Source organism: Protopterus annectens, chromosome 6.part0, assembly GCF_019279795.1.
Source record: "Protopterus annectens isolate FY-2018-M chromosome 6.part0, PAN1.0, whole genome shotgun sequence".
Classification (NCBI taxonomy): domain Eukaryota; kingdom Metazoa; phylum Chordata; order Ceratodontiformes; family Protopteridae; genus Protopterus; species Protopterus annectens.
In genome coordinates, this window is record NC_056737.1 from 96,939,292 (window position 1) to 96,964,276 (window position 24,985).

General features: G+C 42.4%; 1 protein-coding gene across 2 annotated transcripts in view; it reads right to left on the reverse strand.

Annotated features, from left to right (window-relative positions):
- Window positions 1-24,985, reverse strand: part of GPATCH2L (G-patch domain containing 2 like) — a 2,618,649-nt gene that overhangs the window by 2,486,922 nt on the left and 106,742 nt on the right. For both annotated transcript variants that reach the window (XM_044073870.1, XM_044073869.1), the window contains exon 2: window positions 5,844-6,507. In XM_044073870.1, coding sequence (XP_043929805.1) covers window positions 5,844-6,499 — 656 coding nt within the window. In that variant the 5' untranslated portion in view covers window positions 6,500-6,507. The remainder of the gene's footprint in view (window positions 1-5,843; window positions 6,508-24,985) is intronic.

The following is a 24,985-nucleotide window of genomic DNA, read 5'->3' on the forward strand; positions in this document are numbered from 1 at the left end:
CTAGCATCAAACTCGAGAATTAAAAGAACTGTTGGTACTGTAAAATGCCGATGTAAGTGTTGAAGTTAGATGCCAAATGAGTTTGAGAATAAGAGGAGGGTCAAAAGGAGATCAATTTGACTTCGGGATGAAATCAACCTTGCTAAAAGGGTCAATATTCAACCTTGAACCAAGAAAATTCATTGCGAGATCAAATAAAAACTAAATTTGACTCATAAATGACATACAACCTGGAGATGAGGTTGACAATGACATGAAATGAGCAAGCAAATTTAATGACATCACAACCGAAATCAAGGCCTGGGAGAGCATCAAGCAGAGAATAATTGGCTCAACTGTAACAAAAATCATTTATGCCCAGAAAAAAAAATCAGCCTCACAAATACATTTCCTATATGAATATACAGCCACAAATGACACTGAAGCCAAAACTGTGCTGATGAGTGTCAGTTTTGAGAATAACAAAAAATATTTATAGTCATGAAAACACAGCCTCAAAAATATTCTTTCCATATTAGAAGCACTAAGTGCAACTATAACCCTATATAAGCAAACAGTAGCTGCTAAAACAACCAAGATACAGTCAGTGGCTAATGAACAAAATAGGAATTAGAAAGACATTCCTTGAACAATAGTCCTGAGTACAGAAATCATGCCTCTGGAACAGTAAAGAAACTAACAATTTCTGCACAACAAAATGCTAAAGAGTAAGAAAATGGAAAAAGCCAAAGGAAAGGGGAAAGAAGCTAAACTTTTATAGGTTCATAGGTAGGTACTAGGCTATCGGCCCAAGGACCTAAGTAAGCCTAGCCAGCAAGGTTACGCCACCCAAGAAAGTTATTTTAAATACTTACTCCACGACACAGAGTACATGCAAAAAGATATAAGGAGCAATCATTGAAAACCTGCAAGAAATAGTAACACTCACCTGAAACTCTAGAAATTTAAAACATTAGCCTTGACTGAACATAAATGCACCTGGACAACTGCATGGAAAAAGAGATCTGGAGAGGCTGCCCTTCTGTGCAAATGAGCACTGGAACCAGAGAAAGTTTTAGATGCTGAGATAAGTACTGCAGGCCTCATGTCCAATGGGTGTTCAAAGATGGACCAGTGCTATCATTTAACTATTTTTCAACACTCATCTATCCTCTGCTTAAACATAATTACTGTACACTGATGATGCAAGTCATTGTTACTTGAGTAGTCCTAAGCTGCCTGTTGGAAATGGGTTGTTTACATTCTTATACTAAATACTATTCGGCAAGTGTCAAATCAAAGCATGGCTACCAGATCTACAATACAATACTTTGTGCAAGCACTGCTTCTATACCGTAGAAATAAAACATGATGTCAAAGGCTGTATGGTAATGGAATATAATGTAAAGCTTCATACAAATAATGTCCAGATTCTAGAGTGACAATTTCAAGTGATGATCACCCATACTGCCCAAGCTAAAACTGAGGTGAACAAAAACAAATTCAGTGCTGATGAAACTGCGACAATGACCCAGATGGCCTGTATTCAACTGGCAGGTTGGGCACTGTAAGAGATGGCGCAGGGGGGTGGGAGTGAGCAGCTAATGCCAGCTCCTCCTCCTCCTGGGAAGGAGGCAATCTGTTTGACTTGTACTTCAATCATAAAAGTAAGAAGTAGAGTATATGGACTGGAGACATTCACTTGGCTCTGTAAAGCTGCAGGAAGGTGTGTATGGTAGCATTCACATCCCTGTAGTGGGAAGGCACTACATGCTCTCACGTAAGCAAGTAAGCATGTCAGCTGATTGGGGGTGGGGCACCAGAAACCCCCCCAATTACTACATAAACGACAGTCTCGCAGTAATGCCTCTTGCCCAAAAGGAGAATGAATGGATTAATGGTTGGCAAGCACTACTAGGGTTGTCAGATTTCTTTGTGGCTAAAACCGGACTAAGGTCACGCTCCTCACATCACCCATAACTCCACCCATCCCCACCCCCTCTCCCACCCATGCCCCACCCATTTTGTGACATCACCATGACATCAGATGATGGGAATGCCCTTTTTTCTGTTCCAGATGCCTGCTTTCAGCCGATTTACTATACTTTTCTGTAAAAAACATAGTAAATCAGCCAGTTTAACAAACATTGATAGTCCGTTTCCTTTTGTGAAACAGAATACTGGAGTGTGTACAGTATTTTCCTGACCACCAGAGAATTGAACTGATTTGTGGATAGTCCAGAAAAAAAATGGATAGGTGGCAACAGGGATGATTTCCAATTTCCCATCTATTGGTCAAAGTTATGCTTAAATAGGGCTAGAGATGGACTCTGCTTCACATGGATGGGAAGCTTGTTCCAGTGCATGGGGACCCTCTGAGACACATTTGTGTTTCATCAACATGGCCTATTTATGTCACAAGCAAAATTTAAATCCTGGGATCTACTCATACACAACACAAGGCAAAGCTGTGTCACTTATTTTAAATAAATTACTCTGATTTGAGCTTATGGCAAATTGGTAAACCTTTCTTGGTTTATTTATATTTCTTCACCATTAAATAGGTAAGCAGCTGTTTTATTTACATCTACAATGATTACAGATATTAAAATAAAATGCACAAACACCGATAGCCATTTTCGAAACAAAACAGTCCCACAATGAAAACAGACTTAGCACAAGCACTAAACTTCTCTGCCATTGAAGCTCACATTCATTGAAACAGTATTAAAACCCAGATTCAAATAAAATGCATCTGGCCAGTGGAGAATAAAGTTTACCTTTGGGCTGTTTTCAAATTATATAGTCTCTTTGAACCCATTTTTATGGCCATGCAGGCATGTACATGTTCTTGGATCCACCTTCCTGATTGTAGTTCCTTGTATAATAAAGCACCACCTGTTAGAGTGTGTTTTAAAGTTGTAGTTTTGAACATTTTTCCAGTACGCAATGAAGCAAAGTGTATGACCCAGTAATGACAAAACTGCATATACTGTCAGTCTGACCTCAATGCTACAGCACTCCTACCAAAGGAAATAATTTTGGAATGCCCATAAATCAGTGAGCATAACATTTAACTCATAATGGATTCACAATGGGAGGGTCATTTCATTCTAGTGAATGCTAATGGAGAAGCTGTCTATAGACAACAATTTATGCAAAATACTTGGTAAAGTATTTTGCAGCAGGTTATCAAACAAATTGCAAAGGCAGGGAGTGCTGTAGCATAATTTATTGTAATTATCTACTGAGAAATCAGTGTACTCTCTGTGTTTGCAATTTGTTTGCTAACCTACATGTGTGTGTGTGTGTGTGTGTGTGTGTGTGTGTGTGTGTGTATACACATATACATAGAGGCAGTGACAGAGAGAGAGAGAGATGTACAGACAAACACACATGCACACATCAAGAACTCAAACACTGTCCAAAAACTCTGATTTTCATCGACACAAAACCCTGCTGCTATTATGCACACATTTTTAATTTATTTTATTTTTCAGATAGTGGCCATGTGTTTAGGAGAACTATCTGGGGATGACAGGCTTGATCTATACACATATGCTAGTGGTTTGCAGGCAGCTCATGTCTAGATCAAAAAAACAATTGCAAATTACTTGATCCTTCTTTCTCTGTCTACACGTAATAATGCTTAGGGAGTAAAGATCCAAGTTAGCACTAAGCAGCAGCAGGTAAAGAATAAGAATATGGGGTTGTCCATGGCTGATCCATAGGCTTACTAAACATATGCTATTAACTTCAATACAACTTAATAATAGCTTTTTTAAAACCTACAGTCTAGGTTCACTTTGTTCCAAACAGTTTCTCGTAAATATTTGCTGAAGTGTACTTTGGAAATGACTAAATGTATGGTTATAAAATTATTTACGCCTGTATTTAATGACAGACGAGGCTGGCTAATGACCCTAAATTATCTAATAGCACGTGTAATCCAAAGTTCCACCATTTTCAAGTTTCAACTAAGACTTGAGTTTAATGTTTGGGAGTTGATGCCTTCTCAAAGAAAAACAGAACCATCAAAGTTAAAGGAGCAATACATAGGCCTCAACCTTCCATTTCCAAAATGAGGGACACACTAGCACTCACTCTGTGGAAGAAATGGGCAAAATGTGAGACGCATACTAACAGCTTACTACCAACTCCAAGTCATAGGATAATATATGTTTTTAGTTTTACTTATAAAACAAGAGTTTTGTCATAAATTAATATGATTCAATTTTATTTACCACATAGATATCAGTTGAAAAATTCCCATTGAATGTGTCGCAAACCCTTTCAATGTGGAAAAAAGGAACATGAACTTTTTAAGACCCTGAATGAGGTACATACCATACATTCCTCGTAATGAGGAACATATCTTGTTCTCTCTGCTCAGCTCCAGAGTTCTCGTATGCTGGATAATGTCCTCTACCATCTGCTGCCACATGGACTTAGCCCCCCTCTCTACATGGTCACGGAACTGCTAGCTTAAAATCTGGCATGACTGCAAATTAGAATTACTTCCACGCTGGTGTGGTGTTGTAAGCACGCATAATTCTCCTCAAAGGAGAAGACGGCGCCAATACCACAATCACAATCAACGGTAACCTGCTGCATCTGTAAAAGTGGGAGGTCGCTCGCTCACGGTGGCACAAAACCGGACTTCACGTGTCCGGTTTTGAATAATATTCGTAACCAATTTGTCAGAAAACCGGACAGTCCAGTCAAAAACCGGACAGCTGGCAACCCTAGACACTACCATAAAAAAAAGTAAAAAAAAGTAAAATGTATACATTCACCTGAACAGAACAAAGCAGATAATGTTTTAGCACTTATGCAGATTATTAGAAAAGAATTAATGAGATGCCAACAAACCAAATCAAAAATGGAAAGTTAAAGGAAAGGTCAGTATTTTGACTGGGATGTGAACCCATCAGCTAATGTTGCTAATCACCAGATCTCCAAAGGCCAGACAATTAACAGGCACACCTCTGAGATGACTTCTAAAACTGCATCTTGTCTCATATAGTATCCCAAAATAACAAGCAGCATTACCAGTAGTCATCAGGAAGTCTAAAGCATGTGCAATATTAGATGATACTAAGGTGCCTGCAACATGTTTCAGTTTCATCCATGATTTAAACTGTGGCTGGAAAATGAATACAAAAACCTTAAGAATATAGTGAACCACAAAACCAAATGGTTACAGTTAAGTCTGAATAACCCATAAATCTGCCTGTTTTGCCACATGAGTTAGGGAAAGGACCCAAATTTACTATTACAGACAACCAGTAAATAAAACAAAAACAAAATGCTTGCACGTGTGTCTATACAACTGGAAAACATCCAAATCATAAACCATTACTTCTGTTGCAAAATACTGTTTTTCAGAGTTCTTGCAAAAGATAAACAACTGCTTCTCTACACTAAAATAAAATCTCTAGAACATTTATACAGTAAATTGTCTTTTGGCTTTTCCCAGTTAGGGGTCACCACAACGGAGCTCCGGTCCGCTAATGACTGGCAGTGGATTTTGTATGGAGCCGAGTTGCCAGCCCGATGCCCAACCTTCAAAGAAGGCACAGCTATTCACGCACACACCTACCTGCACGTCTTTAAACGTCACTCAACCAAGGGGAGGACATGCAGACTCCACACAGAAAGCGTACGCTGAGTTAATTTTGTTATCAGGATCCCTGCTTCTTGACAGTAAGTGTTAAGGAAGTGCAGGGAATCATATGCTGTTAACAGTCTGCACTGTACCTACGATCTGCATCGGGCAGTATCAATTTTTGTGTCACTGATGCAACATCTTATACAAGTACTGCATGTATAACAGAAATCAAATGTAACAGGTAATACTTTACCATTCGGACATGTTTTCATCTGAGCCTTTATTCTGCCCTTCCACTTCGCACTTCAGCCTTTCCTTTCTTCCACTCTCTCGTGTAAACCCTCGCTTTTCCCCAGCCTCACAAGGTCCAGGGGCCAAACCCCAAGAGGTATTCTCCTTACACTGGGACAGGCAAGGTTTTTTGGCACACTTAAAGTTGCAGGTCTGTTCACATTTCAATTCTACTACTTTCAGCTTCTGTTCAAGGCCAACGGCAACTTCTGAAGTCATCCTCTTAGCTTTCCGTCTCCTTCTCAGTGGTCGACCCGGAGTGCTTTCTGTGAATGAATCTGACTCGTGCCATAAATGCTGCTTGCTTTTTAAAGTGCTGCTTAGGGCTGGTCGCCTCTTCATGATCATCATGTCATCAGAGTCACTGTAGTTTGTAGCCACATTCTCTCTGCAGTCTTTGGTCACTTCTTCTAGGCTAGACTCGGAGGCCTCACTGAAACAGCGGACGTGCTCAAGTGAATGGGTTGAATCAGAACGACGCTTTCTACCACGTCTCTTACGGATTTGCCGTCGCTGATGACGAGGACTTAAGTTCATTTCTTCCCAAAACTCATCCAGTTTTGTTTGCTCAGATGTCTGTTCAAGGGCAGACACCAGGTCATGGACTAACTCATCCATTAATCAACCTAATATGAAAGAAAACATGAAAAAAGTTCAACCAGCTGCATACCAAGAAGAATTCTGGGTAAGAGGATAACATTATTTCAAAGGCTGTCTTAAACAAGGTATGGACACTAAATACAACATACAGATTACAACATATTTATTTCTACGGGAAAACCGTTAATGACATATGTTCTACAATTTAATGTTACAGTATGATTGTTACTGTATAGTGCAAACACTGCAAATACATTCAATTGATGCTGCTTATGTATAACAAAGCATTGTAATGCACAGTTAAAGAACCTTAAACATATTTCCATGGTTTTCTTAGATTATAATCCACATACAAGCCATTTGTGACAGAAGGTGAACTGCTCTTCTAGGACTCACAGCACCACTGTGAGTGTGACAGTCCATCAGAAGACAAAATATAAACCTCTGCTGTGCTCATAACACTAATTGTCAGAAAAAAAACACATGGGTTCTGCAACATTAGACACTAATCAACAATGGTTAACTATAAACAATTTACAGATAAATAATGGTACATAACATACATCTCTACTCAGAACTTTAACCATATCTAGTAGTGAAATGCTTACGCAATGTTTTACATACATTCTAGCAACAAATAAAATGAAGCAGGTAATTGGCTAAACCAAGTAACCTTGATGGGAAAATGGCTGTATCTGTCTTCAAGCAGCTTGCTCTCAAGAAACACTTCAGAAAGGCAATTCGGAAACAGCTTTTTTTTTTTAAATGTTTCTAAAAAGCTAGTATGTTGAGTGGTCACAAGCGGTACAAATTACAGAGATAGTGCAGTGTTATACAGTACATACACCAAACAGGAAACTAACAACAGACCATGACACAACTATCAACCAGTGACTTCAATGAGAAGCAATATTACTGTGATACTCAAGGACACATACACAGCAGAGGTGCTAATACAAAATAGGTTCATAGGTAGGTACTAGGCTATCGGCCCTAGGGCCTGTACAAGCCTAGTCATAACGATTCCCTGGCTACTGCTTCCCACAAACATTTACTTTCCTGGACCCCTGTCTAGCAGGGCTACTGATGTGATCCCCGGGGTGAATTTCCTATCTCCTATCCAATCGTCACGGTTCCTCTTGAAGAGGGCCATTGAGGCGCTCTGCCTGACATGTATGGGCAGCCTATTCCAGAGTATGGGGAGTCTCTGGGTCAAAAACCTATCCCTCCAATATGTTCTATTCATCATGATGACAAGGTTAAGATCTCTGGAACGTGTGGCTCGGAGGGATTGAGATTTCTTTAAGTGTAGCATGTCCAACAACTCTGGATTTGACATGGCCTTGTATGTAAGGCAAAGATAGCACAGTTGTGTACACTTACCATAAATGTAGATGTTCGAGTGTATTCACTGTTGCAGTCATTACATTTGGGTAATCTGCTGGCAGGTTGCGCTCAATCGGCCTGATTAACAAAGTCTTGGGTCTTGCGTTGGTTGCTGTCCCTTCTCCCATGACGTCAGGTCGTCAGGGGTATAAAACATGCAGCCGACGCCATTACATCAGTTTTTCTTGCCTCAGATGTCAGGTGCCCCCCAAATGAGGAGCAAATAAAATTAGAACCACAAAAATATACCTCCAACCAAAAGCAAATGCACCAAAAAGGCTTTTAAGCATAGTAAAAGAAAGTAGAGGTATAGCCAGATGAAAAAAGCTGGAGAGAGGGTAACCAGGACTGCAACAGTGAATACACTTGAACATCTACATTTATAGTAAGTGTACACAACTGTACTATGTTCTTCGTGTTTCACTGTTGCAGTCATTACATTTGGGTAGATTCCCAAAGCTATGGTTGGGAGGAGGAAATGATACAGCATTAGGACCAGCTAAAAGGCCCTGCAAGCCAGCTCTGGACTTAGAGAAAATTGGTAAATGATAATGCTTGGTGAAAGTATGTACAGAACTCCAGGTAGCAGCTTCTAGAATATTCCTGGTAGGAACACCTCTGAGAAAGACTGCAGAAGTAGATGCAGCCTTGGTTGTACGAGATCTGATCCCCTGGGGGATAGGTTTTCCATGGTGCTTATAGCAGAAATGAATGCAATGGCTTATCCATTTAGAAATGGTTTGCTTTGAAATAGCCTTCCCCTCTGCCCCAGCAGCAAATGCTACTAGCAATTGTTCAGATTTTCTTTGAAGTTTAGTTCTGTCCAAGTAGAATCTAAGTTGTCTATGCACGTCCAAGGAATGCAGAATCCATTCCCCTTTGTTCTGTGGATTGGGATAGAATGTTGGCAAATGAATGGACTGATTAAGAGTCACACTGGAAACCACCTTGGGCATGAAGGATGGATTGGTCCTCAGTGATACCTTGCCCGCATGAAAGATGATGAAAGGCTCCACTGCCATAAGGGCCTGTAATTCAGATATCCTTCTAGCTGAAGTGATTGCTAAAAGGAAGGCTGTTTTCCAAGAAAGAAATTTTAACTTAGCAGTAGCAGCTGGCTCAAAAGGAGGTAGAGTGAGCTTCTCCTAAACAAAGTTAAGGTCCCAGGCAGGGGTAGAAGCTCTCCTGGGTGGTCTCAAGTTCTTTGCCCCTCTGAGATACTGCTTGAGCAGGGGATGAGAAAAGAGGGGTGGTTCTGTGAACTGAAATAGCTGAAGCGTGGATTTTAATAGAGGAAAAAGACAGGCCCTTGGGAAGCATCTCAGTTAAGTATTGCAAAATCTGAGGTAAAGTGGGCGCTGCTGTGCTCATTCGTAAAGTTTGGTTCCAGACACAGAATCTTTTCCATTTGTCAGCATGGGATTTTCTAGTAGTAGATCTTCTCGCCTTAAAGATGACATCCATCACAGGTTTGCTGAGGGATGCTAAGGGTGAATTTAAGTGATTAGCCAACCTGCAATGTTCAATGTTGAAAACTGATGGTGCAGAATTTGGTTCTCCTGCTGAGACAGCAAGGAAGGTGTCTGAGGCAGGTCTCATGGAGATATGTGTGACACACTGCGCAGGAGTGGGTACCAGTGCTGGCGTGGCCAGTCTGGAGCAATCAAAATCATTCTTGGTTTGCCCTGTTTGACTTTTAGCAGAACTTTGGAGAGCAGAGGCAGAGGGGGAAAGGCATAGACTGATAGGTTTTTCCAGCTGAAGGACAGAGCATTCGCTTTCCAGGCTTTTTTGTGGGGAGTCCTTGTGCAACATTTGTCCAACTGGTAGTTCTGGGGGGAGGCAAATAGATCTATGTATGGGCTCCCCCATTTGCTTGTCAACATGTTGAAAATCCATGGTTCCAGTTTCCACTCATGTGGGTCCATGAGATTTCTGCTTAGTCCGTCTGTCACTGTATTTATTTATTTATTTATTTATTTTATTTGCTGTTGGTTAACCAGGATAGTCCATTGGGCCAAGTGAACCCTTTTTCAATGGAGTCCTGGGGAGAAAAGCTCCATCAAAGATTACATGCTACAGAGATTTACAATTACATATCATACAAGACATAACAAAGTACAGAGGTTATAATCAGTAAAGTTAAACAACAAAATATAAAAAATAGCAAAATAGAAACAAAATTATATCATAAGAAAACCATTTTTTTTTTTTTAGAAGGATAAGGAAGTGAGTAGATAGATGCAGAAGGCTTTCAGGATGATAAGTATTATTAAGAAATTGATTACTAGCTGTAATAGAGAAAGTGAGAGGTGGAAGACTGTAGAGAGTGGAGAGTGATTATGTGGGGTGGGAGCAGGAGCATTCCCATGTGGATGTTAGGTACGAGTGGAGTGATTTTTTAAAGGTAGGAAGGCTAGTGATGGTACGAATGGAAGGAGGGAGTTCCATAGGCGTGCTAGGGAAAAGGAGAGGAGGTTATGTCCTGGGGGGCGAAGGGGTCTGTAGACTTCTATTAGGTTTTGATTAGTAGATCTGAGAAGTCTTTGGGTGTGGTGAATTTTAAAGGTAGTGGACAGGGAGGGACAGAGGGATGGTTGAAAAATGAGTTTGTGTGCATATGTGAGCTGAGTATAGGAAAGGTAGTTGGGAAGTTCAAGCCAATTTAGTTTGTGGAGTGGTGCACAGTGATGTGTTGAAGATTTATTGCTAGTGGCAAATTTGGCTATTTTATTGTAACAGGTAGATAGTTTTGTTTTGAGAGATGATTGTAGATTAGTTAAAAGAGGGGCAACATATAGAAGGGAGGGTAAGAGAAATGTGGTAGAGAGAGTGAGCTTGGTAGCTGATGAGAGAAATCGCTTGTGTCGGTAGAGCAGGTAAAGTTTTTGGTGGTTTTTTTTAATGTTTAGTAGTAGATGGGACTCGAATTTAAGCTAATCATCGATTTGAACTCCTAGTAGTTTGGTTTCAGATACCAGTTCAAGTGGAGTATTATTTTTACTGGTGATGGAGAATAGTTGTCGATCCAATGTGTTGGTTTTAGAGGGGGTAAATATCATTAGTTTTGATTTAGCTGCATTAAGTGCAAGATGGTTATCTTTCATCCACTGTTCTGTGGTGGAGAAGGCATCTTGAGTCAGCTTTAAGAGAGTTGGAATGGAAGAGGAAGCACAGATGATTGTAGAATCATCTGCGTATTGGATGATGTTAGCATGTGGGATAGAGTGATAGTAATCATTTACGAAGATATTAAAGAGGAGGGGTCTTAATATGGAACCTTGTGGGACACGTGTGGGGGTGTTTAGGAAAGAGGAGATGGCTTTTTTCCACTTGACAGCTTGCTGCCTGTTTGAGAGATAGCTGGTGAACCAATTGAGAGATGAAGGTGATAGGTTTAGCTTTGAGAGTTTAGTGAGTAGTAGGTTATAGGAGATAGTGTCAAAGGCCTTGGAGAGATCAAGTAGGATGGTAGATACAGTGAGACCAGAATCTCTAGCTTTATTCACAGTTTCAAGGAATGATAGGAGGGCTGTCATAGTGCTATGATTACGACGGAAACCATGATGAGTAGAAGTTAGTAGGTTGTTGTCTAATAAATAGGGAAGGAGATGAAGATGGATACATTTCTCTAGAACTTTTGAAATAGGAGAGAGGATAGCGATGGGCCGGAGGTTGGTAATACTAGTATTCAATTTTCCTGCCGGGAATTGAGCTTGTAGGTGCACTTGGCAGCTCAAGGCCGTGTTCCACAATGCCATGGTTAGTCTGCAGAGGGGGTAGGAATGTGTACCCCCCTGCTTGTTTATGTACCACATGACCATGGTGTTGTCAGTCTTTACCATTAGTTGTCCTGGAAGAATGTAGTCCTTGAAGGCTGTCAGAGCATTCTGTACAGCTAACATTTCTTTATGATTGATATGTAGGTGCAGCATTTGATCTGGGTTCCATTTGCTCTGAATGCACTTCCCTGCCAGGTGACCCCCCCCATGCACAGTCTGATGCATCTGTAGTTAGGGTTTGGGCGGCATGGGGTAGTGTGAATGGAAGTCCCTTGTTTTGGTGGCAGGCCTCTGCCCACCATAGGAACTCCAGGCGTAGGCAAGGTATGATAGGAATCACTGTTTCCAGGCTGTGACAATGTTGATTCCATAGACTTTTTAAGTACCACTAAAGTTTCCTCATATGCAGTCTTGCATATGGAATTATAAGAATGCAAGAGGCCATGAACTCCAAGGCTTGCAGTATCTGTCTTGCAGAAAGCAGGGTTTTTGTGGCCACTTGTTTGAAGTAAGTTACCAAATGAATTTGCTTTTCTGGCATGAGGAAGGCCATCTGGGCAGTTGTATTCAAGCTTGCACCCAGGAATGTAATCTGTTGAGAGGGTACCAGTTGTGATTTATTTTCATTTATGGTGTACCCCAGGGAAGTTAGAACCCTTTTTTTCAAACGCCAGATGATTTAGAAGTATGACCTGGTTTTCTGCCTGAATTAGACAATTGTCCAGGTATGGATATATTTGAATATTTCTTTGCCTGCAAAATGCAATTACTGGAGCCAGGCACTTTGTGAAGACCCTGAGTGCAGTAGACAAGCCAAAGGGCAGTGCAAAGAACTGATAATGTAAGTAGCCTGCTTTGAAGTGTAGGTATCTTCTTCAATATTCCCTGATTGGGATATGCAGGTAAGCTTCTTTTAAATCTAGAGTTGCCAACCAGGCATCTTTGCCTAGCATAGGACGTAACTGGTGAAGAGTCAGCATCTTGAATTTTGGAATGTCCAGAAAGGTGTTTAGAGTAGACAGGTCCAGATTTGTCTTTCCTGAGTACCAGGAAAAGCCTGGAATAGAAACCTTGTCCCTTTTCCTCTTCTAGTACCGGTTGAATAGCCCCCATGTTTAAGAGGGAAAGTACTTGTTTTTGAGCCTCTGCCCACTGACTTGGGGGCAGGTCCAGCCATCGTTTGGCGTTGGCAATGTGTGGAAATGAAATCTGTATCCCTGGGACACAATTTTTAAAACCCATTTGTCCTGGGTTATGAGTTCCCAGTTTTTTTGCATGAACAGCAATCCCCACCCCCACCCCCCAAAGAGGCGGCTAAAAGTTAAGTGCTTGGTAATTTTAAAGGAAAGTCATTGAGACTGTTTACCATGGGGGGTCTTTTTATTTCCAGATTTGGAGGTGGAGGCCCCCCACTGCTTAGTTCTGAGAATCCCCTGGGACTGAAACTTGGAGGTTTTGGTGTCTCTGGGTTTGGCTTGAGAGGATCTGGAAGGAGCTGGAAAGGACCAGTTCTTAGTAGGCCAGTGCCTACTAAATCTTGGAGGTTGCACTTGTAAGAAGTCTTTTATAGTTTGCATAGATTTAGCCTTATCCTCCATCTTTTTAGAACTTCTTCAGCCTTATTGTCAAACAGGCAGTCCTGATTTAAAGAAGCAACCAACAATTTTGCTTTAACATGATCAGGCAGAGATTGCTCCTTAAGCCAAGCGTGCCTTCTAAGCACAGACCCAGTCACAGCAGCCCTGCAAGACGCCTCTAAAGAATCAAAACCACATTGCAAAGAATGTTTTACAACTTGTTCAGCAGAATGCAATAAATCCTGTAAATCTTTATTTTCCACACAGTCAGAAATCAACATCATTTTCTGTTTAAGCAGTCCAGTAATATGCTGTTGATATTTTAACATATGAAATTGGCAGTTTAAAGCCCTGATTGCCAAGGTTACAGAAGTATAAACCTTTTTACCGTATCTATCCAGCGCCCTGCAGCCTCTATCAGAAGGGGCAGGATTTTTAGCAGTAGAAGCCTTAATGCCCTTGGACCACTGAGAAATGGTTTCTGGATCCAGAACAGGATTTCTGAAAAGGAACTTGTGTGACTCAGGAACTCTTTAGTATCGGTCAGGTTTACTAGGAGCTGGAGGGCAGGGAATCAGAGGCCATACTGGATTCCGAACACACATCAACAATGTCTAGTACAGGATGTATAGCCAAAGGCCTATGCTGAGGTAGAAGAAGGAAATCCCTAAGCCTCTTATTTGATTCAGAAAATTCCTGACTTTCCCAGTGGAAATGCTCCCTTAAGGTATGTAAAGTTTCCCCAAAAGAAAAGTCCTCAGGTGGGGGCAAGCATAGGGAATGGAAACCTCTGCATCAAAATCCTCATAAGTAGGGATGGACAAATCCAGGTCATTAGAAGAATCAGAAGAAACAGAGTCCTGATCAGAAGATACATAATCAAGCTCAGCCCTAGGCCTCTTAGAAGGGGGGGGGGTTGACTACCCTTGATTAAAGTAATAAGATCTTCAGCCATTTTGATCATTTGTTTTTTAGGCATAGGGACCTGAACATGTGGCCTGGGCATCTGTTTTTTAGACATAGATCAAGATTTAGGCCTTAGTATAACAGGTGGAGTTGGTTTAATATGCAAGTCTGTAGGCCTGAAAACACCCTCAGAAGCCGGTGCCTGCACAGCAACTCCGGACCCATCCAAGGTAGAGACATCCACGGGTTCCATAGGTGAAGCATCTCGCGGCATACCGGACTCCGAATGGGTCTCCGTAGAGGCCTGCGAGTCAGAAGTAGCAGGTATCAGGGGCTGCGAAAGCGCCTCACTGAGTACCGGCGAACTGGCGACTGGCTTAGGAGAAGCGTCGTCAGTAGTTTTGGACCTCGATGGCCTGTCTCCGTCTTTTTCTTTGCGTTTTTTCAGAATCCCAGTAGTCGGATGGCTAACCGACGTCATTTCTGGATAATTAAACTGAGAGCCAAAATATTTAGAGGCAAAAATGTACTGACGACGGATAGTGCGCTGATTAAATAAAGCACAAAACCGACAGCAAGGTATGTCGGGGTCAGGGCCTAGGCAAGGAATACAGTACAGATGAAAATCTTTATGAGGTATTTGCGTTCCACAAGTAATGCAATTATTAACTTTTACTGACATCAGTAAGGAGCAAGAAAAAGTTTCCCCAATGGGGTACTTAGCTTTAGTTGAAGACTTCAGTTCTGAAACTCGAAAACGAAAATTTCAGGAGTCGGCCAACCGGCACTTGCGAACTGCTTCTGCTTCGGGCACCGCACGGCAAGAAAGACTGATGTAATGGTGTCGGCTGCATGTTTTATACCCCTGGCGTCATGGAAGAAGGGACAGCAACCGAAGCAGCACCCAAGACTTTGTTAATCAGGTCAACTGAGGGCAACCTGCCAGCAGATTACCCAAATGTAATGACTGCAACAGTGAAACATGAAGAACATCGCCTCTGAGTAAGTGATATGCAACAGAATATAGCTGAAGTTTCTTTAGACGGTCAGTATAAGGCATCTGCTTTAGGCCTATGATTCTTTTTGTGAGGTATTTCTGTGCCTTTTTAGTTGTTGCAGACGTCTTGTGAGATACATACCAAATGGGGCACTGTATTCTATAATGGGTCTAATGAGGGATGAGTACAGAGGGACAATGACCTCCTTTTTTCTGGATGAAAAGCCCTTAGTGATGAGGTGTGCCACGCAGAAAGACTTTCTAACTGTTGTGGCTATGTGGTTATCAAAGGTGAGACCACTGTCCACCTGTGTCCCTAGGTCTCATCACACTTTCGGTGTTTAGTGTACTGACACCTATATGGTAGTACACGGGTATGTGTTTTTTCCCAAAGGGGACAACTATACATTTTTTGGCATTTAGCTTGAGCCCATGGCTCTGGCACCAAGCATCTGTTTTGGTAAGGCCCTTTTGTAGCATATCCACATCATTTGGGGATTCAATAATGGCCGTGACTACTGTAATTTTGCATTCTTTCGGTATTGATATGGGCCCTTTAGGGGATGAGAGGGGGGTGAAGTTGACAGTGACTATCTGCCAGGATACTGGCAATATCCTTAGGATCAGTATATATCTAGTGCCATTCTGCTGTAGCTCAGAGCAGATCGGAGTACTGGCATTTAGATTCTTGACATAGCTATAGAATGCCTTGTGGTTGTCTTTGGAATCTTTGGCAATTTTGTTTTCATAACTAGGTTTGGAAAATTTTATGAGGGATCTCAGCTTTCTACTGAGGCTGGTGAGGGACTTTTTTTGAATCCCAGGATTCTTTCTTCTGTTGTGCAGCTTGTTTATGGCAGGGGACCACCAGACTGGCTTCCTTTTTTTTTTTTTTTTTTTTTTTTTTTTTTTAAGAGGACAGCGTCTTGGTTCTATTTGGGATGGCTCAGTCCATGCACGAGTGAATGTGCTCGTACAGCACCTTAGTGTAGGATTCAGCAGTTGAACTTGCAGTTCCCATCTGCATGGGTGTCATGAAGTTTGTTACTTCTGACTTGAGCAGCATGAACTTGGCTTTAGCGAAGTTTTTTACAGAGGTGTCCTTAAAGGGGGGTGGGATGTGGATGTCAAGGGTGGTTACCATATGGTCCGATCTGAACAACGAGGGGGTGACCACTGGTGTGGAGCATCGATCTCCAATGCTGGTAATTACCAGGTCTAGAATATTGGTACCCCTAGTGGGACTATGAATTAGTTGCTCTAGAGCGCTGGAATTTATGAATTCCAAGAACCATAGAGCAAAGGTGTTGGGACAGGAGTAGTTTTCCCAGTTAATGGCAGGGTAGTTGAAATCACCCAGTATTAGGGTGTTTGATTGTATCTCAATATTCTCCAGTATGTTTAGAATGGTGTAGTGAGAATCTTGGGGCATAATGAAGTACAGAGAGAAAGGTGCTTAAAAGGCAGCACTAGTCCAAAGAAAAAAAAATCAATGAATTGACAAAACAACATATATATATATATATATAAATATATATATATATATATATATATATATATATACACACATTATAAAAAACATATGTAGGACCACAACCGATTGTGCACATTATAGCCAGAGTGAACTTTATGACTACCTAACCCCTTCATCTGGCTCTAGGTAGTAAAAAGGAACGCTTCCAAGGTAAACAAGTTTTGTTCAGACTACATTAGTGGAAGAAGGTCATGCAACCAGAAAGAAAGGAAGGAAGTCTGGTTTAAGTATATTCAGCAAACTTGTAAAATTTTATTTTAAAAACTAAACAAAGACAAGTTATCAGATAAAGTACACTAGTAGAAAAAAATAACAGGAAGGAAGTTAGCTACAAATTGTGACAAAGTATAGAACAAGGAAGTTGGCTACAAATTGTGACAAAGTGCAGAACAAGGAAAACACAAATGTACTTATTTGCTTTACTTATTTTTGTTGAAGTTAGTGCTGGCTTTTCTGCCACCTAGAAAGCAAATGCTGTGAAGGGTGAAACAAAGCCCACAGCAGGGAGGGCCTCTCTGTGACTGTTCTTATTTTTAAATTGGTCAAACACTTAAAGGCATCACTGTTGTTTAGCCCTGAAGGAATTTTTTATGAAGGTCATCTTATTGTCCTCCTTAAACAGAACAAAGCACACTCTCCCATTGAAATTATAAGACTCATATTTGGGAGTCCCAAAATTAAAAAAAAAAACACAAAAACAGCAAATGTCAAAAAAATTAATGATTTAGTTTTAAAGTTGCTTTTGGTCTGCACCCAACACAGATTATCTACTTATATATATATATATATATATATATATATAAAACTGTACAACCACCACATTTTGTAGAAAAAGGGAACATTCAATATACATGATGATTCTAGATATTTATTTATTTTGAAACTATCAATCAGATATGTGTAGCTTTTATGCAAACAAGGAAAACATTTTATATATATATATATATATATATATATATATATATATATATATATATATACGTACACACACACACACACACATATATATATATATATATATATATATACCCACTCCCACAGGACACAACGATATCACTGTGGCAGACATAAAAAAGAAGGGAAAGAATACAAAATACATGCAAAAGCAATCACAATGTTACATGCAGAAACTGAAACAGGGAAACAGTACAAAATAAATACATTAAATAACCACAATTTGTCGTTATCTACTGTAAAATAATACTCAATCTTCAACTTAAATGTCAATGTAAGATACACACAATTACAGTCATAGTAGACAGTAAAATATGCAAGCAATAATGCTCTCCAGGGTGTGTGTTACTGTGGAAATAACACACACCCCGGGCTGATCTAAGGCCCGATGGTGGAAAGTCAGGCCTCTACACCCCTGGAAGGGCATTATTTCCACAATTACACACCCTGGAGCACATTACTGTGCTTAGAGAACGGGTTGTTAAATTGTTTCATATTTATCTTTTTAATTACAATATATTTTTTATACTTTTGATGTAAAATAGTCCCCCCTCAAATGTTTAAACATGATGTAGTATATGTAACTGTTGTTGGACGAAGTATTTTACATCAAAAATACAAGTTAAGTACGTATACAATACCTACACACACACAAAAACCCATGCTTCGGAAACAAAGACAGGCCGAATCACACACACACACACACACACACACACACACACACACACACACACACACACACACACACACACACTCCCTCTTTCGGCACTTAACACTAAGTTTGAGTGAACACATCATGTGTCTTCTGGAAAGACAATGAAGAAAAAAAAATATTATACAATGAGTGGCCATTAATGTTCTAAAACGAGCACGCTGATTGGTCACCTCAATCAAGGTGCCCATTGTAAATCCGAGCATAAACCAACGGGAAAAGGTCCTGTCGCCCGGACTTTTGTCTATTGGTATACACTGTAGCTTTTAACTTTTTTTTTTGCAAAATAAATTAAAAAAAAAAATCTGAAATCTGCACTCCGGACAATAGCAGAGAGATAGGACTGAGAAAATACTAGGAAACTCAGGTACGTTATTCAAAACTAAAGACACGTACCTGATATTCCTTGCATTTCCTCCATTCTGTCTCTCTCCTACCCTTAAACTGTCAGAAACATTTTTTTTTTTTTATTATTAAAAAAAGAAAAGAAAACTGGAGCAATGGAGACTTTCTTTTCTCAGCTGCTTCCTTTCCAAAGCACTGATGTACTGGGTATGCATGGGAACGCAAGTCCCATATGCATGCGCAGTACATCAAAAAAGGCAACAGGATATGTGCCAGCCACGGAAGGACAGCACGGCGCCGTTATACAAAGATATTATTTAAGAAAAGTAAATACTTTTTTCTCAAATAATATCATTGAATAATACTAGCAATAACCGACTCCGTGGTGTGGTATATTAAGATTTATCCATGGTTGGCTATATTTAATCACTCGGGCTTTGCCCTTGTGATTAAACAACACCAACCGTGGGTAAATCTTAATATACCACACCGATGTAGTCGGTTATTGCTTAAATAACCTAAATAAAATGCATATAAACTCTTCCTCCACATCCCCCCCCCAAAAAAAGAAAAAATGCAGGCAAAGCAACTGCCCCCCTCTCCCTTACAGTCCAGAATATTGAGGTTTGGTGCTGCTCCATCTAGTAATTTCTCAGATACACATTCAGTCAATAAATAGAAGTTATGTTCTTACCATAACGTTCCATGTTAGTTGTCTTCTTCTCGCCTTCTTTCTTGCTGGATGGGTTCGGAGCCGACCTCGGCTCCGACTCGGCCACTCTAAAGCTCGAGAGTTGGTTCCACCGGCTCGAGGCTCCCCTTATATCCCATAATGCTAGGCGAGAATTACCTCAGATCTCGTTTGTGAGCTAGGCCCAGCTAATAATAAAACAGAAATACTGGAAAAAGAGAGTCCACCTCTATAAACAAAAGGGAAGAGGAAAGGTGACCTGAAGCCTGATCTAGGAAAATATGCACAGCAGAGCATATACCTATAGCAAAAGAGGTGGTAGAAAGAGAGGTCACAATCAAACTCCTCTAGGTCTGTCCAGGCCAGGGGGAAGGAGGGTGGGACGCAAGAAAGAAGGCGAGAAGAAGACAACTAACATGGAACGTTATGGTAAGAACATAACTTCTATATGTTAAGTTGTCTATCTCGCCTTCATTCTTGCTGGATGGGACCGTCCTAGCACCTTGTCCCGGGTGGCCTAACGGAACAGACTCTTGAGAACAGTGGTACCAAAGTTAGCTCTATGTCTAGAAGCTAAATCCAACTTATAATGTGAAATGAAAGTGTGAGGAGTAGCCCAAGTAGTCGCTGCACAAATGGTGTCAATAGGCAGTCTGTCTTGGAAGGCTATAGAAGTAGCCAAAGCTCTGGTGGAGTGGGCCTTAGGTTTGTTAGGCAGCTTTTGGTGTCTAATTTCATAAACAATGGAAATCAAAGATGTTAGCCATCTAGATAGTGATACCTTAGAAACAGAAAGTCCCTTTCTGCCTTCTGCATAAGAGACAAACAGCTGGTCAGTTTTTCTGAATTGTTTGGTCCTATCCAAATAGTACCTTAACTGACGATGAACATCTAGCCAATGCAATTTTTGTTCAGACCTATTAGAATATTCTGGAAAAAACACAGGGAGGTCAATGCTTTGATTTAGGTTTGACACAGAGGCTACTTTAGGTAAAAAGGACGGGTTAGTTCGTAAGGATACCCTGTCTTTGTGGAACAACAGATATGGTGGTCGACAGCTGAGTGCATGAAGTTCTGAAACTCTTCTAGCTGAAGTAATAGCTACCAGAAAGAGAGTCTTCCATGACAGCAATTTTAATGAACAGGAAGCTGCAGGTTCAAAAGGGGGGAGAATCAAAGAACTGAGAACTAAATTAAGGTCCCACGAAGGAGGAGGATTTCTTATAGGAGGTCTGAGTAGAAAAACTCCCTTCAAAAATGCTTTGCAAAGCTTGTGGGACATGATGGCAGACTCTGAAATGCCCACATGAAAGTTAGATATAGCTGCCAATTGAACTTTGAGAGTAGAAGGAGATGAGCCTGAATGAAAGAGTTCAGCTAGAAAATCAAGAACTATTTGGATGGGAGCAGTGAAAGGATCTAAGTCCCTTCCTTGAGCCCAATAGGCAAAACGTTTCCACTTACTAAGATAAATTTTTCGAGTGGAAGATTTATGTGAGGCTATTAAAATATCTCGAACAGTGTGAGATATTTGAGGAAGCCTGGCTAAGGTAGGAACTGGAGGAACCAAGCAGTGAGGTTCAGAGGTGTTAGGGAGCGATGAGACTGACCCGACTGGTGGATCAAAAGATCTGGAACTAGGTCCAGATGCCAGGGTTGCTCCAACAGAAATTGATGTAGAAAGGGGAACCAAACCTGTCGAGGCCAGTAAGGAGCAATGAGGATCAATGAGGCCTTCTGAGCGATAGCTTTCTGTATCACTTGAGAGATTAGTGGAAAGGGAGGGAATGCATATAGAAGTCCCCGGGGCCAAACTTGGACTAGAGCGTCTCTGCTGGGCTGGCCTGGTAAGGGGAAGAGGGTGAAATAATCTTTGCACTTGCTGTTTTGGGGAGTAGCAAAAAGGTCACAGCAAGGCTGACCCCACTTGAGAAAATTTTTTTCCACAATAGAATCTTTCAGAGACCACTCGTGAGGCATGAGGATAGCTCTGCTCAACTTGTCCGCGATTTGATTGGACTTCCCGGGGATGTGCGTTGCTATCAGAAACCGCTGAGAAGAAATCGCCCATTGCCACAGTCTGAGTGCTTCTCGACATAGGGGATAGGACCTGGTTCCGCCTTGTTTGTTGATATACCACACTACAGACATATTATCCGTCTGGATTGCTATCGTTCCCAAGGGGAGAGAGTCTTGAAGGGCTTGCAACGCTAAAAGCACTGCTCTCATCTCTAGAACATTTATATGCAAGTGGCATTCGTCTGGTTGCCATATGCCCTGGACAGTTCTGCCCTGATAATGCCCCCCCCACCCGATCAGGGAGGCGCCCGTTGTCAGAGTAGCAACCGGAGGGGAAGGAACAAAGGGTCTTCCCAGGAAGAGCTGAGGGGAAGACATCCACCACAGAAGATGATTCTTGCATGTTTGCGTAATCATAATGGTGTGGGACATCGGAAGTTGCTGGTATGACCATTGTGTGAAAAGCATCCATTGAAGGATTCTCATGTGGAATCTGGCTAATAGAAGTAGAGGGATAGCAGCCGCCATAATCCCTAATACTTTCAGAACTAATCTGGCTTTGACTCTGTTGCTGTTGAAGCGAAGAGAGACCAGTTTGCGTATGTCTGTTATTCTCTGATCTGTTAGTCTCGCAGACATGTTGACTGTGTCTAGATTTGCGCCTATGAAGGTAATAGCACGACAAGGCGACAAAACAGACTTTTCGCAATTTATTGATATGCCTAACTTTTGACAAATGCGAAAAGTGTAGTCTCTGGCCACTAGAAGAAGATGCTTGGTGGGAGCTGTGAGGAGTCAGTCGTCCAAATATGGAAACACCTGGAATCCTTGACGTCTCAGGTGAGAAGCTACCACTGCCATGCATTTGGTAAACACCGGGGCAGTGGTGAGTCCAAAGGGCAGGGCTCTGAATTGAAAGTGACTGGTTCCCAGCCTGAAGCGGAGGAATCTTCTGGAGCGTCTGTTCATTTTTATATGATAGTACGCATCCTGAAGGTCTATAGAGCACATCCAGTTTTCCTTTTCCAATAGGGGAAAGATGGACTGTAGCGTGACCATCCGAAATCTTGTTTTCTTGACAGACTTGTTCAAGATACTGAGATCCAAAATTGGTCTCCAGTCCCCTGTTTTCTTCGGAACTAAAAAGAACCTGGAGTAGATTCCGGATCCTTGCTGGTCTGCTGGAACTGGTTGAATTGCTCTTTTTGCAAGCAGCTTTGAAATTTCCAAAGCTGCAAGATCCCTTTGAGCGGGTGGAACATCTGGAAGGGATTTTTTTGATTGGCTTGGAATGCGAAGAAAGGGAATGGAATAGCCTTCGGAAATGATGGACTGTACCCACTTGTCTTGAGTTAGGGATAGCCAGGCTTCTGGGTACAGTGACAATCTTCCCCCGACTGCCTCCGAAGGTGGACAGTCGGGCAACACCTCAGGGATGCTGGAAGGGCTTATCGGAAAAAGTTTCTCGATTGCCCTGGTTCTGCGGACCCCCTCTGCCTCTGGGGCGACGTCTACCATTATTGTTCCCTCCTCTGCCTCTGGAGGGGAACCGACTCTGTGCGTCAGGCAAATTCCCTTGAGATTGTTTGCGGAACCACATTTTCCCACTTTTCTGGCCTTTGGGGTAAGGTCTAGAAGGAGTAGAAAAACGGACTCCGACGGCAGACAGAGTTTTGCCATCCGTCTCACACCTAGTCAAGGTTTCTTTCACTTGAGGAACAAAGAGAGATGATCCATCAAACGGGGAATTAATGAAAGACGTTTTAAAGGGGTCCGCAAAATTGCATAGTCACATCCAGGCATGCCGGTGTAAAGCGACACCTGTCCCTGCGGCTCTGCTCGCTCCATCAGCCGCATATGAAAGGAGGCGCATGGAGGAGTTAGCTATAGAATTCAGGGTAGCCAGCTGGGCGTTCATCTTGTCCTGAAAACCCGCAGCCGTAGGATCCTTCAACATCTCACTCGCTTCCTTGATCAAGTCTCTTTGGAGACGAGTGAAATGGCATAGGTAGTAGAGCGAACGCATAGCAAAGGTCGCTGACGAAAACATCCGCTTCCCGTACCTGTCCATAGACCTAGATTCCTTATTAGGGGGATGGACAGGCACTGAAGGATCAGCTAGTTCCTTCTTGGTGGCAGCAGCTACCACCATAGCATCCACAGTAACTCCTTTGGTCAGAAATTGTTTATCAGTCGGTGCTGTTATAAACTTTGAAGGTCTCCTGGGGGTGGGGTCCACTGAGTCAGGAGCCGTCCAGGCCTTCTTTGCTACCACCTGCATGAGGGGGTCAAGGGGGACACCCAGGAGCTGGAAGGGCGAGAGCCAAACGCCTCAAGATACACAGATTCATCCTCCGAAGGGTTAAGGGTTGGCCAATTTCCCCTCTGTTTAAGGATCTCTAGAATGTCTGCGAAGGAGACATCTTCAGAAGGGGAACGGTGGGAACCTTCGGAATCCTCTAAATCTGTGTCAGAGGTGACAGACTCAGGTGAGTCTATGTGTTTCCTCTTACACTTTCTCTTCCTAGGGGGCTCCCCTGCCAAATCAGGAGAGGCCTGGAAGAGGATGAAATCCCACAGCGGATTCTTGAAGTGTTGGCTCTCTGCGGTCAGGGCTCAGGCCGAGAGTAGACATCACCTGAGGCACCGAAGAGGGAGGGGCGGACGGAGCCGACTGTGGAGTTGAACCAGGTTCCAACACACTCCGCATGACCTCGAACGCACCCCTGTCAGGCAGAGCCAGAGGTCCCCGCTCCGAGAAGCTGAAAACCTCCCTCGGCACCGACAGAGATGGCTCCGAGGCCGATGTCGGAGCCGAACTCACCAGCGCCGAAGCACCGAGAGGGAGAGCGGGGTCGGACAAGGGTCCGATGCCACTCACCCCCTCGGAGCCGACGAGGGAAGTCCGGCGCCGAGATTCTTCAAAGGAAGAAATCGGAGCCGACGATGGAACCGAAGACAATTGTATCGGCTCCAATGCTACCACAGTCTCGGTTCCGAGACGCCCCGCATCCGAGCTCAAAGGAGTCGGAGGAGGAATATTTTGAGGAATAGGTTGAAGCATCGACTGATGAGTCGGGCTCTGAAGCATTTGGGCCAGTGCCTCGGACTTTAGAAGTCGACTCACTACCCTCTGAAGATCATGATCTGAGAGCCTCGATGATCTAGAGGAGTGAGATCTATGGCTCCGTTCAGACAGCAAGGGAGATGCTGGAGCCGAATGAACGGAGCCAAGGGATGGTGACCTAGACCTCTTTCTAGATGTCGGCTCCGATGGTCTGATCGGAGCCGACCCAGGAATTTCCAGTACCTCGGCTCCAGCCGGAGCCGAGGGAACCACAGAAGCTGTAGTCAAAGACTCATCGGCTCCAGCCGGAGCCGATGTAGCAGAAGGTTTTGAAGCCTTAGGCCTCGACTCAGAAGCTGGAGTCGAGGCCTTAGAAGCCTTGGAAGGTTTTTCCAAGGTAGCAGTAAGGGAACCTTCAGGCTTAAGCAAACCTCTTAGTATGAGTTTGTTTTTTCTTTCCTGCAGGACTCTAGGGCTGAAGCCATGGCATACAGCACAAGAGTCCTGCAGGTGTAAAGGTCCCAGGCAGTATAC